The sequence below is a fragment of the Lithobates pipiens genome, unplaced genomic scaffold, assembly GCF_037356315.1.
Source record: "Lithobates pipiens isolate NorthernLeopardFrog02 unplaced genomic scaffold, aLitPip1_a1.2 Scaffold_13, whole genome shotgun sequence".
Lineage (NCBI taxonomy): Eukaryota > Metazoa > Chordata > Amphibia > Anura > Ranidae > Lithobates > Lithobates pipiens.
The window spans coordinates 245,520,974-245,540,582 of record NW_027507718.1 but is presented as its reverse complement, the minus strand read 5'-3'; the positions used below and the strand labels follow the sequence as shown (position 1 = coordinate 245,540,582).

Below are 19,609 nucleotides of genomic sequence, written 5' to 3'. Positions count from 1 at the left end.
TTCCTAAGCCAGAAGCAAATTTGTTTCCTATATGTTCAGTGCTGTTGTTGCAGATGTATTCGTATCCTGCCACTTACATAAAGAGTTGTTACACCCATTTTACATTGTTTATGCTACTTCACATATTTTTTTTATTTCATAGATTTAACCTGAAGGATTTCTTACATTCCATAATTTCCTGAGATAATGCACAACTATGTTTTTCACCGCTAACAATAATTTTAACACTTGGGCTTTCAAGAACAATTCCACAATGCTTATTCATATATAGCAAACAGGTAACAAAACACCTACGTCACATGCAAACATAGACACATGTCTTTGCTTTAAATAGGAATTTACAAATAATAAAGCAATCATTGATGTTTGAAGCAGTATATTGTGTGGCTTGAACAGGAAAGTGTGGGTAGCACAGGGAAAGAAGCAATGGTATGCACTTTCAGGAATAAAGGTTTTGAGAGCTAGCCACTATAATGACCACTGCAATCACTTTTGCAATACAATAGGTTGGTACAGGTGACCCTGGTAACTATAGGACATGGGCTGATCTGATTCATTTTAACAGACATTATTACATTTCAAGAGGTCAATTGGTCCTTGTTTGTCTACAGATGTTGCTCACATCTCCACTCAAACAATGTAATCAGAGAACGAAGAAATTGTACATACCTTTTGGCTATGATTTGTTTAAAGCGGAAGTTCCACCCAAAAGTGTAACTTTCGCTCATCTGATTCCTCCCCCTGGTGCCACAATTGGCACCTTTCAGGGGGGAGGGAGGGCAGGATACCTGTCTTTAACAGATATCCTTTCTCACTTCCGGAAGCCTCAGCCGTGGCTATTGACGTCACAGCTGGGGCTCTCTCCTCCTCTCTCCTCATTCCCCTGTTGCGGGCCTTGCCCATGCGCAGTACGGTTCCTGGTGTGAAGCCGAAAGGGTACACTGCCGGGTACCCTTACCCGCAATGGTGGCGGCAGCGCCTGTCAGCTGATGGAAACTTCAGCTGTGGTGCCAACATCCCTGAACTCCAGGACAGGTAAGTGTCCTATTATTAAAAGCCAGCAGCTGCAATATGTGTAGCTGCTGGTTTTTATTAATTTTTTTATTTTTTGGGCGGACCTCCGCTTTAATGCATCTAGTCTAAAATAGTGTATTTTGCAAAGCTGGTAAGTTAAAATATGTAGGTGATAACTTTTGTTGACTAACTAAATATATTCTGTAGTGCAAGATTATAATTAATTCTTTTTTAATGCCTGGTATCACAAAAATAGCATATATCTACAATAAAATAGACACTGTGGATTTTATTAATAAGATCAGGAGATTATAGTAGTGCCTAATTCCATCCTAGTCACTTGGGATACATCTACCATTATTCCCTATAAATTCAGTATTGAAGCATGTTGTCTACTTTTAATACACTCCGGACTGTATGAAAATCCACAGATTACTTTCCTGTTGAAATTGTTTTACTTAAAGAAAAATATTTTCTGTTCAAACAGTCTAATTTTCTTCAATTGAGAGGAGCAGCGATAGGTTCCAATGTTGCACCTCTATATGCAAACACTTTTATGGAGATGATTTAAAGTTCTTTCATCTATAATAATAAAAAAAATATTGGACCACTGTAGTGGGTAGTCTAAATTCACAGATGACATGTTTGCACTGTGTACAGTCAACATTGGAACCCTTTTATTATTTAATGGCTATTGCCCCATACACACGGTTGGACACTCCGCTGGATTTTGGCCAAAACTTGTCTGGCATACACACGGTCGCACAAAGTTATCGGAAAATCTGATCGTTCAGAATAAGGTGATGTAAAACAAGTAAAAATGCGACTACATAGAGGCCAGTAGCCAATAGCTTTCGTCTCCAAATGTTTTCTGAGAATGCGTGGAACTTTGTGTATCGGAATTCTCTACACACGATCGGAAAAAGTCTGATCAAATTTTGCTGTCGGAAAATTTTAGATCCAGCTCTCAAACTTCCGACAGAAAAAGTCAGAAAGAGTCTACACATGATCGGATTTTCCGACAACATAATCCAATCAGACTTTTTCAGTCGGAATTTCCGACCATGTGTATGGGGCATATCTCAATTATCTAGTGCCGGGTCTTCAATTTAATATTACATTACATTCTACTCAAATGTCATTTCTGGATACTATGTTACGTATACAAGGACAAAATATTGTTAGTGATCTATACACTAAACCTACAGATCGTAACCAATTACTACATTATAGGAGCTTTCATCCTCCAAGAGTGTCAAATCAACACCTAAGAGTTAATTGCCCCGAGTGACTAGGATAGTTAATGATCCAATGATATGCCAAAAACATCATGATGAGATGGAAGAAAGACTCACATGGAGGGGATACCCTTTAGAGCTTATACAGAAAGAACGAACAATGCTTACACCTTCTTCTAATAAAAAGACTTCTATACAGAGGAGAATCCCTTTTGTTTCTCAGTTTCACCCCTTCTCATTTTGGGTTTTGGGTACTGGTCTATACCCAGGGAAAATTATCGAAACATCCCTGAATTTAATAGACATGGGCGCTGTCAATAAATTTGTTTCGTTCTGTTCCGTTTCGATTCGTATTAAAATTAATTCGTACTTCGTATTTCGTGTCCGAAATTCCGTTTATTTTCGTACGAAATACGAATTGTCGTTAGGTTCGCTAACGTGTACGAACGTTCTTTATGATGAATTTAAAGGCAAAAATATACCTCAATATGACAGTCGATGCTGATGGAAGTTTGGTTTTTATCCGAAATACGAAATTCCGTTGAAGAATTTCCTATCTGAAATACGGAGTTTCATTAGATGAGAAAGAGAGGAGCAGATTGGTTGTCTGCCATTGTAGTGTCATATTTTGCTCCCTATCATAGAATGCTCCGGAAGTGACGTTGCGGCCAGAAATTTTGCACTGCGCATGCGCGATGCGTTCCAAATGCTTGCACCATGCGTTCCAGAGGATTTCCGACAATGTAGTTCAGTGAAACCATCAGATAATGTCACGGGAGTGAGGGGAGGTAATCGTGACATTAACTTTAGACAGAGCAGAGAGCGGCGGAGAGAGAGCGGGTAACTGTGGCTCAGAGAGGGAATTAGCTCCCCTCACTTCTCTGACATTATCTGACGGTTTCACTGGTCTGCATTGTCGCAAATCATTTGGAACGCATGCCGCAAGTGTTTGGAACGCATTGCGCATGCGCAGTGCTAAATTTCTGGCCACAACGTCACTTCTGGAGCATTCTATGATGGGGAGCAAAATATGACACTACACCATGCACCACTGGTCCAGTTTGCGCCTGCTCCTCCTGGGGCTGCTTATTATGAGGGGCTCCTACCATCCCTGTGCTGACATAAGCATAATGACGACAACTAATCCGAAATCCGAAATTCGTAAACAAAAGTTCGTATTGCGTACAGAATTCGGACGCACGGCAATTCGTATTTTGAATCCTCCCGAACGTACGAATTTTGGGAAATTCGTACGAATTTGAGATCCATACGAAACGAATCGCACATGTCTAGAATTTAATGTACCTCCTTTTCCTTCTTATAGATGTGGTAAAACACTACGTATTTTACTACATCACAGATTTTACCACAGATTTTTATCAAGAATGTCTTGTTACATTTTTCCATTCATCCTTCCTTCAATGATATGAAGTTGGCCATTACCGTATGCTGAAAAACAGCCCCACACCACGATGTTCCCACGTCCAGCACTGTTGGTATGTTTTTTTGGGTTGATGTGCAGTGCCATTTGACCTCCAAACATGGTGTGTATTATGGCATGCAAAGAGTTAAATTTTGGTCTTATTTGACCAGACTATATTATCCCAGTATTTCACAGGCTTTTCTAAATTAGGGAGGCACCGATACCACTTGTTTAACACAGAGTACGAGTACCAAAACTTTTTTGCAAGTACTCGCCGATACCAACTACCGATACCTATCGCCTAGGAAGAGGTTTGGGAGGGGTGGGGGGGTGCTGGTTGTTAGGAAGTTGGGTGAGGCTGATGTGAGGGCAGGGTAGTTGAGGCTGAAGTTAAATAGGGATTGTGGGATGGGAAAGTTGGGATGGAGAAGGCTGTGATCGCTGGGGAAGGAGGATGGGATGGGAGGGTCATTGGGAGACTCTCCTAAAATGTTGGACTCACAGAAGAAAATTTCTACAGTATATGCCAGCAGTGCAAATCACAGGGCTTGCAAATGAATGTTAACTCTTAGCTGAGCGATTTACAGGTTTCCCCCTCAGAAGTAGGATATTTCTAGTATTTTCCTAGAAAAATGGTGACTTAGTGACTTATTTTACCCGCTGTAGATACACTGCTCAAAAGAATTGAAGGAACACTTTGAAAACACACCAGATCTCAATGGGGAAAAAATATCATGCTGGATATCCATACTGATATGGACTGGGCAATGTGTTAGGAACGAAAGGATGCCACATCATTTGATGAAAATTAAAATTATCAATCTACAGAGGTCTATATTCAAAGACACTCCGAAAATAACAGTGAAAAAATAATGCAGCAGGCAAGTCTATTTTGCTGAAATTTCATTGCAGCAACTCAAATTGGTACTCAGCAGTTTGTATGGTCCCCACGTGCTTGTATGCATGCCTGACAATGTCAGGTATGCTCCTAATGAGACGACGGATGGTGTCCTGGGGTATTTCCTCCCAGGTCTGGACCAGGGCATCACTGAGCTCCTGAACAGACAGAGGTGCAATCTGGCAGCATCGGATGGATCGAAACATAATGTCCCAGAGGTGTTCTATTGGATTTAGGTCAGGTGAGAATGGAGGCCATTCAATGGTATCAATTTCATCCCGATACCCAATGGCACTCAGGATGCCATTGTCTAGCCTGCAGTGGTCTGTGCGTCCCTCCATGGATATGCTTCCCCAGACCATCACTGACACACCACCAAACCAGTCATGCTGAACGATGTTACAGGCAGCATAACATTCCCATTGGCTTCTCCAGACCTTTTCACATCTGTCACATATGCTTTATTAACCATTAAGCACAGCTTAGCTGTTGTGGCAAGCATTGGGGCTTCCAGACAGTGGAAGCACATTCTGCTATGGGCAATGCTGGAGCCAAATAAAGCAGAGAGAATCTGTGTACAGACCCAAACTGAAGGGGAAGTGGGCTGGCTTGCTAGCTGGTGGGCAAGCAGATAGCACACAGTAGCAACAGGCAAATCAGGTGGGCAGGGGCACCTAACAAAAGATGTGGGGCACATGCCCCAGATGTTAGCCACACCCATGTTGTTAGCACCACACCTGACCCCATCAGAGGGCAGGTACAGTGCCAATAAATGTGTAATGGATCTCTATTAAGCTGAAACTGCATGTCGCAGGCATGGCTGCAGTTCAAATGATGGCATCACAGCCATGAACAATGTGCGCAGTGAATGAATGTACAGTGGACCCCTGCCCCCTTGGGAATTGTGTGCCCTGCACATATTACACATACAAATTTCCTCTGCCAAGGGAAATTATCTGCTGTGTAAACTGATATAGGTTTTGTTTTAGTTTTTTTACAATCCACAGGTGCCCAGGACCCATTCTTGTGGCACTGGTTGATTGGATGAATTTGTGAACGTGCATTATATTAATGTAATAATTAGGTAAAAACTTAAAAAAGGAAAAAAAAAAAGTGAATTGGTAAGGGGTACATTTTACCCTTAAAAGGTTTAAAAAATAATAAAAAAAGACAGGAGACACTTTGGGACAAGTCCTTTATTAAAAAATAAAAAATAAAAATGTCCCGCGATGTAGATCCATCTCACGTCGCCTGACGAGCCGAAAAGCCGCAACAGCTCCGCTTCCATGGGAGTCTCCCACCGAGTGACTCTTCTTCTTGGTGATAGCTGTTATATAGCTGAGGGTGGGGCCAGCCACATGACATCAGAGGAAGGCAAGGTCGCCCGTTTACATCACCAAGTGGCCCTGCCCTCAGCTATATAACAGCTGTCACCGAAAAGAAGCGACACTCGGTGGGAGCTTCCCATGGAGGTGGAGCTGTTGCGGCTTTTTTTGTTTTTCAGCTCTTTGGGCGACATGAGATAGATTTACATTGTGGGACATTTTTATTTTTTACTTTTTAATAAAAGACTTGTCCCAAAGTGTATCCTGTCTTTTTTACTATTTTCAACACTTTTTTAGGGAAATGGTAGGGGCACAATGTACCCATTGCCAATTAACTTAGTGGGGGAGGCCAGGATCTGGGGGTCCCCTTGTTAAAGGGGGCATCTAGATTCTGATAAGCCCCCCACCAGCAGACTCCCACAACCACTGGGCAAGGGTTGTGGGGATGAGGCCCTTGTCCCCATTAACATGGGGACAGGGTGCTTTGGGGGGCTACTCCTAAGCACCTTCCCCATGTTGAGGGCATGTGGCCTGGTATGGTTCAGGAGGGGAGGTGCTCTCTCATCTCCCCCTCTTTTCCTGTGGCCTGCCAGGTTGCGTGCTCGGATAAGGGTCTGGTATGGATTTTGACGGGGACTCCTACACCATTTAAAAAAAAAAAATATTGGCACAGTGTTCCCCTTAGTTTCAGGTCTGGTATGGATTTTGGGGGGACCCCTACACACTTTTTTTAATTTTTGGTTTGGGGTTCCCCTTAATATTCATACCAGACCTAAAGGGCCTGGTAATGGACTGGGGGGGGGGCGTTTTTTTCAATGAGGTTTAGCTACATTGCCGAGATCCGACAATTCATTACATCCGCGATCAGTTTTACATGATTTTTTTCCTTTAGAAATGTCATTTTGCTGTAGTACTATTCTAAACATGGGAAAACTGCGCCACTTTACAGGCATACTATAGACATCCCCAGGTACGATATTTAAAGGATTATTTCATTTTTATTGTTTCACTTAAGCATTATTAAAATCACTGCTACTGATAAAAACGGCTATTTTTAAAACGTTTTTTGCATTGATACATGTCCCCTGGGGCAGGATCCGGGTCCACAAACACTTTTTATGACAATAACTTATATATAAGCCATAAAACATAAAAATTAGCACTTTTGATTTTGGGGGGGTGTTCGGCTCATCCTTAGTAATAACTAGTCTATGAGGTTAAAATAAATCCGTGGTTATACTCTGAATGAATAATCTACATATAGGAAAAAGTTCCATGTACTTTTCTTTGAGAATTATATGTTTCTTCATGGTTGCGCAGCTCTGAAAAACTTGAATGAACAGGGTTTTTTTATTGTTAGACTCCTTATTTCAATAAAACTACTTATGCTTTATTACAGATTTGAATTACAGGAAAGCTGTTTCTCTACTTAGCTTCCTAAAAGCTTTTCAAAGGGCTTCTTTTGTATTTTGACAACATTTTTTTTAAAGCAAACCTAGTTTTATAAGTAAAACAAAATTGCTTACTCCCACATTTAGCTTTTGTCAGGTTTGGCTCTATAATGCTTTGACTCTCTGATAAGACTTTCATTTTATATAGGATAAACTGATGATTATTTTCTGACTAATTTGCCCATCATAAAAAAACTGTTCTTTTTCACCCTTGAGTGGGATCACAACATTGCAGCATGGAAGTGCTCATAACAGATGCTATACTGTAACAACACTACCCAGTCTAACTGAGATACCAGGGAGCTTACTCGCAAAAGGCTCATAGATCTATATAACTTAAACTACTGGACAATCTTTGATTTGGTGGAGTTGATTTATTAAAATTGGAGTTTTGCAAAAACCTGGTACAAATGTGCATGGTAGCCAATCAGCTTCTAACTTCAGCTCATTCAATTAAGCTTTTACAATAAAACCTGGAAGCTGATTGGTTTCTGTACAGAGCTGCTCCAGATTTTGCACTTTCAAGTTTTAGTAAATAACCCCCAATATTTGCATATCTGTAACAGGACTATAATCGGGCAAATGATCAGACAGGAAGTAACTGTAATGGTGCGTACACACGATCAGACTATCTGACGGACTTGTGGGCTCCAGCGGACTTTTTTTTCCCAAAAGTCCGGCTGACTTAGAAAGTAGTTTTGACTCAAAAATTGTTCGCCGGACTGCGAGTCCTGCGGACAATTTGGCCGCCTGTGCGCTAGTCCACTGGACTTTTGAAATGAATGGACTTTCCCGCACACGGAGAAAGTCAGTTTATTTTGAACGTGGCTCCAGGTAGACGGGACTAGCGAAGGAGGTCAATGTCGCTGCCTCCATGGGCAAGATTGACACATCACTGGCCCCGTCACCTGGTATGGACTTAAAGGGGAAGCCCTACGCCAAAAAAACGGCGTGGGGGTCCCCCCCAAAGTCCATATCAGACCCTTATCCGAGCACGCAGGCGGAAAGGAAAGGGGGTGGGGACGAGCAAACGCTCCCCCTCCTGAGCCGTACCAGGCCGAGTGCCCTCAACATGGGGGTTGCTTTGGGGAAGGGGGGCCGTGCGGCCCCCCACCCCAAAGCACCTTGTCCCCATGTTGATGAGGACAAGGGCCTCTTCCCGACAACCCTGGCCGTTGGTTGTCGGGGTCTGCGGGCTCGTCAGAATCCGGGAGCCCCCTTTAATAAGGGGGCCCCCAGATACCAGCCCTCCACGCTATGTGAATGAGTATTGGGGTACAATGTACCCCTACCCATTCACCTGGGGAAAAAATGTAAATAAAACACGACATAAGGTTTCAAAATAATTTATTGCACAGCTCTGGGGGGTCTTCTTCCGTTTTGGGGGTCTTCCCGCTGGACTCCTCTGCTATCTTCTGCTAGCTCTTTTACTAGCGGAAGAGCCCGGCTTTCTTCTTCGACGCCGCCCGGGGGTCTTCTTCCGACTTCGGGGGTCTTGTCCCCCTCTTTGGTTCTTCTTGCCGGGCCTCCGCTTTCTTCCTTTAGTTCTTTTACTAGCGGTGGCCTGGTCTTCTGTCACTGCCGCCTCTTATTCCGACTTCGGGGGTCTTGTCCCCCTCATCGGTTCTTCTTGCCGGGCCTCCGCTCCTTCTTCCAACTCTTTTACTAGCAGGGGCCTGACAGAAGACTGGGCCACCACTAGTAAAACAGCTAAAGGAAGAAAGCGGAGGACCGGCAAGAAGAAACGAAGAGGGGGACAAGACCCCCAATGTTGGAAGAAGACTCCCGGGTGGCAATGAAGTAGAAAGTCGGGCTCCTCCGCTAGTAAAAGAGCTAGCAGAAGATAGCGGGAAGACCCCCAAGATGGAAGAAGACCCCCGGAGCGGTGCAATAAATTATTTTGAAACCTTGTGTTGTGTTTTATTTACATTTTTTTTCACCAGGTGAATGGGTAGGGGTACATTGTACCCCAATACTAGTTCACATAGGGTGGGGACCCCCTTATTAAAGGGGGCTCCTGGATTCCCAAGAGCCCCCCGCCCGCAGACCCCGACAACCAACGGCCAGGGTTGTCGGGAAGAGGCCCTTGTCCTCATCAATATGGGGACAAGGTGCTTTGGGGTTCCCCAAAGCACCCCCATGTTGAGGGCACGCAACCTGGTACGGCTCGGGGGGCACTCGCTCATCCCCACCCCCTTTCCTGACCGGCCGGGCTGCGTGCTCAGATAAGGGTCTGATATGGACTTTGGGGGGACCCCCACGCCGTTTTTTTGGCGTAGGGCTTCCCCTTTAAGTCCATACCAGGTGACAGGGCCAGTGACGTGTCAATCTCACCACAAAGGCTTCAAAGTCCGGAGGTTTGTCTGTCGGACTAAGTCCACTGGATAGTCCGATCATGTGTATGCGGGATAACTTGCAGTTTACTAGACAGGTACAAAGTTATCAAGAATGCAAAACATGCTCAAAATGGCAAAATGGCAAAGAGCAATGCATACACTGCAGAATAATGCAAAACAGATTATGAAAGCTTCAGAAACATGGACTCTTCACAGCAATGTCTCTGTGGCTCTATCAGGGTAACATGTGGCTGCTTAGCATAGTCTTTGTAAAACTCTACAGCAGGAGTGTTAAAAACTATGGTCCTAGAACCACATCTGGCCAGCTAAAAGATTTTACCTGGCCCACAGATACTCCAATTCGACAGGGGGGATTTGATCCGAAGGGGGGACTTTGATGTGAAAGGGGGGAGTGTGAAAAATGAAAAGGGGGTTCCCACTGGACTTGAGCACTTTGATGTAATGTGAGAGCTTCTGATGTGAAGTTATTTCTTGGAGCATGTTTATTAATTAAAACTTTATTCATTTGTTTATAAAAACTTATTTTTTTGGCCCACGAATATTTGCAAAATATACAATAAGCCCTTATACTAAAAAGATTAGAGACCCCTACTCCATAACAACAGAGAACTAAAAACCAAGCACATGAAACTGGCGTAATCACATTTACAAACAGATAGACCTGTTTTGAATCTATGCCAGTTTCTGTTTCGCAGTGATAGAAAACTGTTACAGAGCCCTGCCAGATTGAATCTGCCACACGGGATGAGGACTGCCTGGAAACAGCTCATTTACTTCTCTACTCTGCAGTGATTACACTGCCTGACCAAAGCCTGCATATTGGCAGAATGGCAGGGAAAGCTTCTGTGTCCCTTTGTTCGGCTCAGGATCTGCTCATTTTTCTCAGTCCTATGCCTGTGACACTCTTATTTCCCCTTCCCGAAGAGTCTAGCTGAAAATCACTACTTCAATAAAGCATTTAAAGAGGAAGTAAACCCTGATGAGTTAACTTCCTCTTTCATTCCCTGTGAAGGCAAAGCATAATGGACTACTATGCATCGCATAGTAGTCCATTATGTGTCACTTACCTGACACAGGAGCCAGCGATGTCACCTCTGTCCCCTGTAGTCCGGCGCATCCATCTTCTCGGTGAGGTCTCGCTGCTCTGCCGCTGTCATTCGGCGAAGCCACGATGATGTCACTCCCGCGCATGCACACGGGAGCCGACACGTGCGGCATCATCGCCGTTGACGATGCCGCGCTCAGTGCGCCTGTGCGCCACTGTCTACGGTGCATGTGCTGTAGACAGCAGTGCCTATCTTTCGGCAGATATCTCCTAAACCGTGTAGGTTTAGGAGATATTTCTTGGACCTACAGGTAAGCCTTAATCTAGGCTTACCTGTAGGTCAAAGTGTGTTGTAAGGGTTTACAACCACTTTAAGAACATATTAGGAATTTAGGAATTAGAAATTAATAGTAAAAAAAAATCTTTATTGAATAAGAGTAAAAGTCATGGGTAGGCATAAAGGGATACCACAGGGAGTCAGTGTCTGCATTTCCTCTGCTAACTCTACTGTCCATATTATCAAACCCATCCATATTAAGCAGGGTATGTCTTTGGGTGGTATTGATTTCTGAGGGACGGGGTGCTGTTATTTAAAAATACCTGATAATCCTGGTTATGAGGAAACATGTAAATCTGTCCAAACATGAACTGAATTTCAACTAATTTTTTTTAAAGGAGTCAGGTAGAAATATCTTGGCTGAACAGTCCCTGCATCTAATTAGACGTAGGCCCCATTCGGGTATTCTGACAGCTGCAGGTTATGGCTGTCAGAATACAATAGTTGGTAATGCAGCATGGCCCATTCATGCTATATAGTGTGAAATGGAGAATCAAGTGAGTTCTCTCATTCAGTTTGTGGGGCCGAACAAGAGAAATCTTAATGTGTATGCCCAGCTTAACTCTTCTCTTCCTCTTGTGATGCAGTGCTGGGTACCTGATTTCTGTCACATGCGTTTCAAGGGAGGTTCTTTAACCATATGTAAACTCGAACCAGGCCATCCTGTAACCTCTAGATGGTGCTTTCTTGGAACTCTGGAGGACAAGTGGAATGGAGTAGCACAGGGCAGTAAGGGTTTGCTATTGAAATTGCAACTGAAATCATTTACCAAATGTCATGCACCCTGATGTTGTAAATTCTGCTTTTTATTCATAATTAGATGGTCCCCCAAGTGCTGATCTCAACATCTGGATGTAGGGTAAGCTCCTTTCTTTGCAAAGTGCCATGGAGTCACCCTGTGCCAAGAGGGCTGCCTCCGGCCACTCTTCTGAAGCCCCATACACACGATCAGATTTTCTGCTGAGTTTTTCCTTCAGATTTACTAAAACCATATAATATGAGGTCAAACCTTAGGTGTTTCAATTTGTATGCAATCAGGCAGGCCCTTGCACTACATGGTTTTGGTAAATCTGAAGGAAAGAAAAAAATCTGCAGAAAATCTGATAGTCAGTATGGGGCTTAAGAAAAGTGATTGACAGCAGCTTCCAAGACAGTGGAGTCACTTCTTAAACTGAATTTATAAATAATTAGGAGATGGCATCATGCACACGAGCACTAGCTAGGTATGGTGGAATGTGTATTCTCGGTGTATGCAATGAATGGAAATTATGTTTTTAATGCATGCTTTTGTACAAGCATTTTGGTGAGGCAGCACACAAGAAAGCTGGAGTATGTGGCTGAATACAAGCATTTTTTTATTAGAAAGATGTTTATAAGGGAATCATTTCCCATAAAGTAATGAGCTTATGAATACTGATGTGATGTTTAAAAAAAAGACTTTAAAACTTTTTAACTTTAATAATTCTTTTTTAAGCTATATACTGTCACACATTTTATCTAAAATGTAGTTTTCATTTTTCATTTTACCTGCCCCCTAATGTTTGCTCATTACATAAACCAATGTGATATAGCTATAGAGCTTGAAGGATAAAAGTAAATTCAGAAAATTTAAATTTAAATCACCTAAAGCAGCATTCGCCCCGTGGCTTAGCATCAACACATAGAGCCCCCAATAGCTGTTAGCTTGTTGTAAATTGTTAACAACAAAGAGTAGAGTATTTTACTATAACTTATCCAACTGTTCTTCTACCTCCAAGCTGCTATTGCCTCAGTGGCATATATGTGTTTGTAGTCTCAATATGTGCTGGCTTAGTTTGAGATAAACAACAGTATCCACTTTTGCAAAAAAAAGTAATATGCTTAGCAAACAGTACATTAGCTAACAGCAAACTGAAAAAAATAAGGTGCTTAATCATACAAATGGCTTTTATATATATTAGCATTTACTATAGTAGGGTTACAAAGGTGCCTAAAGGCATCAAGCTGTAATTTGACATGACTGAAGTATAATCAATGAATGCCTAGAACACTTTTCACATATTACTTTAGTGACATATGTAAAGCAGTGCTACAAGCAATATCACATCCACAAGTAAAGTTTAAAAGTTTGTAATTTGGAAAAGACTTAAATGGGCATCATGATGGGTAATAGTGTCTTAAATATCAAAAATCAGATTTAATTTTCTAAAGTAAACTGGCAGATTGAAGTACTAAAGCAAACAGACTGATAAGGACAGTAACGTCTTGTGCATAGACCCTAATATGTAAAAAATACAGAACAGAAAGAAAATGGAATATTGTTCCTTAGATTCTTTTTATACTATAATCTGTGCTAGGAAAAAGTGTGCATTATGGACAACACTGTAGCTTTCATTTCATGCACCATGGCTAAGTTCCATTGTTCTTTAAAAATTAGATTCTTACAAAGAGAAAATAGTTTAAAAAAATAGCTCCAGCCAAATTACATATACTTGTTTTGTTCCGAAACTGTCCATTACTTTTACCACTAGTATCCAGCTGAGATTTGACCCACATCGTCCGAAGGCAGCCTATACATGACTCACAGTAACAAGTACAGAGCTTTCCTACAGACACATATCATTTTGTATCTCACCTCTGGGATCTGCATGGCTGGAGGATAAGAAGAAAAGCAGGAAAATGACTTCTTTCATTTTGAAAATGTTACCTCCAGATGGTTCAGTAATGTAAGTGCCAAACACCCTGGAGGATTTATATAGGGGGTAAGTAGATAAATGATTAATTATAGGGTTGCTAGAAGGGGCGTACAACCCTGACCTTTACTTCTAACAAAAAAAAAAAAAGAAGAAACTATGTGAAGTCAAACAAAGATATTCTGTTGGGAAATTTTGCAACTCAATCAATGATTAACATTGGTAATAAATAAACATTTTAATTTATACTTTCATGCACACCTCAAAGTAAAAACTTTCATCCCCCAGAAAATTGTGTGGATTATTATATCCATTAAACCTTTACTTACTTTTTTTTTAAAGTGCAAGTTTGAAACATTAAAAAGTATTCCAAAAATAAAATGTAACTTTTTTAGTTCATTGCTGGAGTGTAACTCTTGTAGCAATAGACATGTTGTCTGAGTCCTTGAAATACTGATTATCCAACCTCCTTGTAAAGCATTCTAACATTAATATAATGTAGGGTGACTCTTTTCAGTGTGTGTTACAGTATATTTTTCAATACATGTATTTATAATATATATATATATATATATATATATATATATATATATATATACATACACACACACACAGTACCTTCAAAAAGTATTCATACCCCTTGACATTTTCCACAATTTGTCATGTTACAACCAAAAATGTAAGTGTATTTTATTGGGATTTTATGTGATAGACCAGCACAAAGTGGCACATAATTGTGAAGTAAAAGGAAAATGATAAATGGTTTTCAAAATTTTTTAATTTACATAGTTACATAGTAGGGGAGGTTGAAAAAAGACACAAGTCCATCAAGTCCAACCCATGTGTGTGATTATATGTCAGTATTAAATTTTATATCCCTGTATGTTGCGATTGTTCAGGTGCTTATCTAATAGTTTCTTGAAACTATCAATGCCCCTCGCTGAGACTACCGCCTGTGGAAGGGAATTCCACATCCTTGCCGCTCTTACAGTAAAGAATCCTCTACGTAGTTTAAGGTTAAATCTCTGTCCAAGTTGCCTCCAAAAGTCGTGTTGCCGCTGTGTGAACCGGCTCTAACTGAAGCACCGAGCATATAAAGGCTCCATCCCCCCACACACAGGTGTAGGATAATTCAATCAGCTGTGTCGAATGTTTAACAAGGCAATCCTAATACACCTGCATAACCATACCTCTGTGTTACCATATGACAACATGGCATAGCATGTAAACTTTATACAAAAAATATATATAATATTATAAAAAATAATAACACCGCCAAACATTGTTAGATTGGTCATACAATATAAGTATAAATATGTTAAAGTGTAAAGGAGAAAAACTTAGATGACAAATAGCATAATATTGAGAATAATAGAAACTAACCCAAATATATGGATGAGAAGTATAAATAAAATACTAGAGAAATAGTGTCCTATATTTATAAAAAAATTTTTTTATATAACATTCCATATGCAAATAACCTAGCAATTCGTATAAAAAAACAAAATAAAAAGGAAAGAATAAAAAGAAAAAACACATCCCAATATCATAAAAATAAATAAATCAGTTTGATATTGTGGATGCACAAGGACAAAAAAGATCTCTAAATGGGAGATGTGGAATATGTGGTGCTAATCGAAACTACTATGTTAAAAGGGATAAGACTAAAAGGCAATGTTTCCCCTGGCACACCACATGGTGACCCCAACCTAAAGCCATAGAAAAATACTCCACAAAAGACATCTCCTAAGTACAATACAAACAATGTCCACAGTCCCATCAACCCGCTATAATAAATTGTCAGTTAATTGTATATAATAACCAATTTTGAACATTTACAGGTGAAGGAGTGGAGAACATGGTATTGATCAACAAATGGCAAGAAACATAACAACATCTCTAGGCACAGCGGGTCCACAATATGGCAAGTATCTAATCATGATAGTGGCTAACATCCACTCAAAGTTGAGACGAGAAGGGATGCGAGTCTGGAGCCGGTATATCCAGAACACCTCCCTTTGACATAACATCTGGAAGTCATCATCCCCCCACACCTTTTTGGTGCACACACTTTTTCTATAGCCTGTACTTTCAGAGCCTTGATGTTACCATCATGGCACTCTCTAAAGAATTTGGCTATGTTGGTTCCCTTATTTTTGACTATACTGTATACATGTTCATAGAAATGGCTTTGCAGACGTCTCGTAGTCCTTACCAACATATTGCATATAGCAAATGTCACAAGTAACTGCAAAGCGATTTGGCAGTGGCACTTTTTGGGCGCTTTTAACCCCTTGTTAACCCCTTTGAGTTAAAAGTGCCCCTCATGGTACCGGTAAAAAGCACTTTACTGCTAACATGGCCCAGCCCCATTGTGAAAGGGCTCTATGAGTTGTGTCACAATTATATACACTATTATTTTTGTTATTTGCTATTTTTTTTCCCCACAAAAGTGGAGTTACCCTTTAAGCTTTGAGCAAGAAATATTACTACTAAGCCAACTGTTGTGTGGTGCTGTCTATGTGGACTGCTATGATCCCTATCTTTTGCTCTTGCCACAATTATTACATTATAATTATGTTGTAGATATGTGTACATTTAAAGAAAGGTTTTGTTATATTCAGGTTTTCCGTTACCATTAATATCATTCTATAAAATGTTGCCATACAGTTTGAAAGTTTTTGAACTTTTATTTATAACATGTACTTGGGATATGACATAGCTTTTAGCAGACATGTGCACTACCGAAAATTCGTTATGATCGGCATTCGTTACTTCGGAGGCATTCGTATTCGTTACATTCCATTCGTTTAGATACAGTATTCATTACTTTGGGCTCAGAACCTTCATTCATTCGGACTTTGGTGGTTGTATTCATAATCAGTCCACCACACCCTGTCTAGAGTCCGGATTCTGAATGGAATGCAGTCTGGCACAGGAAAAGGAATAAGGAACAAGCTCAATGGCCAGAGATAACACACTAATGCCACGTACACACGACCCGACTTTCCGTCAGAATAAACTTCGACGGTCTTTCTGATGGAGTTCCAACTGAGTTCTGACCGAACGGACTTGCCTACAAACAATTACACCAAAGTCTGTTCGTTTTGAACGTGATGACGTGAAACGGGACTAGAAAAGAAAGTTCAATAGCCAGTAGCCAATAGCTGCCCTTGTGTCGTATTTGGTCCGTTCCGACAAGCATACAGGCGAACGGTTTTCCCAATAGGAATTGATTCCGCCGGAAAGATTTAAAACATGTTCTATTTCTAGGTCCGTCAGAATTTTTGAAGAAAAAAGTCTGATGAAGACCACACATGATCGGAATATCCAATGAAATTATTCTGTCTGACCTTTTCTGCCGGAAAGTCCGGTCGTGTGTACACAGCATAACACTGCCCATCTGAAAATAAAAAAATCAAATGAATCCAAATATATCCAAAAGAAATATGAATATGAATGCATTCATCAATTATTTATTTATATTCAGTGATAACAAATAGTCGGAAAGAATGAAAATATGAAAATATAATCGATTCATTTAACCCATAGGTTGAATCGTTTTGCGCTCTTTCGGATTTTTGTATCTTTTGGATTTTTGTTCTTTCTGACAAGTTGTTTTCATATGCACTTGTCAAAAGAGTCTTTCATTCATTTGGATGCTCTGGAATTAACAAATATGTTGAATTTCACCCAAAAAACTAATTTGTAACTAAACTACTTGCACATGACTAGCCTTCAGGCAATTGTAATTTCCATTGACCTCCTGTTTTGGCTTTACACTCTTGTCTGCCTATGTGTGGCAATAGATCATTTGTGTTATCTGCTCAGTGAAAAAATATAACATGCATGAATATGGAAAATGACTGCAATGGTGGAAAAAGGCATATACACAGTTTGTATTAGGACACATATTTTATTATAATTATACCAGATATGAAAAGGCCACATATTAAAAATAGTTCTGAAGCTTATTTGGGGCGATTGCTGTGAGTTAGGGCAGCCCTATGTGTGATGAGTGAAAATGCTCCTAAAAGTCTCCCCTTCTTGCAAAAAAAAAAAAAAAATGCATGTGAGAATGCGAGTTCCGGATATGCAGAGATGTGAACGGGGCTTGACAGCTGAGTGTTTCTGTTCACTCCCTCCTATGTACTCGTATAAAGATGTCCATACACTATGCAGTCTGATTGTGCATTTAGTGAGAATGGTGATCACTGATTGATTGCATTTCATTTAAAAAACGTGCACCTGGGAATGGATGGCTGGATGATGCAGTGTGTGTGCTAATGAGGTCAGCTGGTCAACTCACTCCTGTGTCATGACCTAAAATCTGATCAGGTAGAAGACATTACTAATGGAAATGTCTGGAAACATGGACCAGGACAAGAAAAGCAAGTGACTCTAGATTTATTGAAAAGCTTTGATATTTTTGCACAAAAAGTACATGAATGCTATATTGGTGCATAGGGGAGCTGGAATTTAGAAAAAAAGTGTACAAAGGTAAACGTACACTTTAAGGATAAATTCCAGGTATATATAAAATATATTAGTGCAGCTCTGTATTCATTACTACATTCCTAAATGCAACCTACGTAAGTACCCTAATTTCAATTTGTATCAACTTCTTTCAGTCACTGTACAGAAGAACTGAAACTGGAAGTAGAGAGAAAACCAAAGCAAATTACCATCTCATCTTACCGACTAGCCTGCAACCAACCAAATTATCCTAACAGTCTGTGTTAAAACAGAGGTTTAGGCCAGTTATAGGTGGGGGCAGTGGTCATTTGTTTATAATGCTGGAAGTAGAGAGAAGCAGTGAAAGGAGACATTCAACTGTGATGGAATGCAATAAGCATGCTGATAGAAGAAGAGAGGGTTCCTTGTGCAGTTGCAATGCAGTATGCAAACATCACAAATAGGCATTTAGTAATTAGGGATGAGCTGAACATCCCCGGTTTATTTTTGCACCAGAACCTGCGAACGGACCGAAAGTTTGCGCAAAATTTAGAACCCCATTAAAGTCTATAGGATTCGAACGTTCGAAATCAAAAGTGCTAATTTTAAAGGTTAATATGCAAGTTATTGTCCTTGTTTGGGGACCCAGCACCTGCCCTAGGGGACATGTATCAATGCAAAAAAAAGTTTTAAAAAACTACAATTTTTTCAGGAGCACTTATTTTAAAGATGCTTAAAGTGAAAAAAAGTTATTCCTTTAAATATCGTGCCTGGGGGGTTCCTATAGTATGCCTGTGAAGTGGCATGTGTTTCCCGTGTTTAGAACAGTCCCTGCACAAAATGACATTTCTAACGGAAAAAAAAGTCAATTAAAACTGCTTGTGGTTTTAATGTAATTTCTGGTCCCGGCAATATGGATGAAAATCATTGAGAAAAATGGTATGGATATCCCCCCCCCCCCCCACCCAGCCCATTACCAGGCCTTTGGGTCTTGTATGGATATTAAGGGGAACCCCGTACCCAAATTAAAAAAAGGAAAGGTGTGGGGCCTTCAGGCCCTATATACTCAGAACAGCAGTATACAGGTGGTGCAAACAAAACAGTAAGTATGTTGTTAAGTAGAATCTGTTTGTAATTTTGAACTGGTAAATTTTTTAAGTGTAGCTCCAGTCAAAAAATCTATTTTTAAGCTCTTTGGAAAATATAGGGAGGGATTATCACCTCTGTAACATTTTTTTTGCTGTCTGTGCACCTCTTCAGAAGATTTCACCTCACTTTTTGTCCCAATGACAAATGTTTTTTTCAAAATATGGGGTTTTTACTAAAACAAGGATTGGGATAAAGCATCAGTGGAGAGGAGACACGTTTTTCCCATATCAACTCTTACAGGAGAG

At 40.6% G+C, this 19,609-nt stretch overlaps 1 protein-coding gene across 1 annotated transcript in view; it reads right to left on the bottom strand.

The window, feature by feature from the left end:
* GC (GC vitamin D binding protein) overlaps positions 1–13,847 on the bottom strand; it is a 202,612-nt gene extending 188,765 nt beyond the window's left edge. The window contains exon 1 of the mRNA XM_077476444.1: positions 13,703–13,847. Coding sequence (XP_077332570.1) covers positions 13,703–13,760 — 58 coding nt within the window. The 5' untranslated portion in view covers positions 13,761–13,847. The remainder of the gene's footprint in view (positions 1–13,702) is intronic.
* Between the last annotated feature and the right edge of the window lie 5,762 nt (positions 13,848–19,609).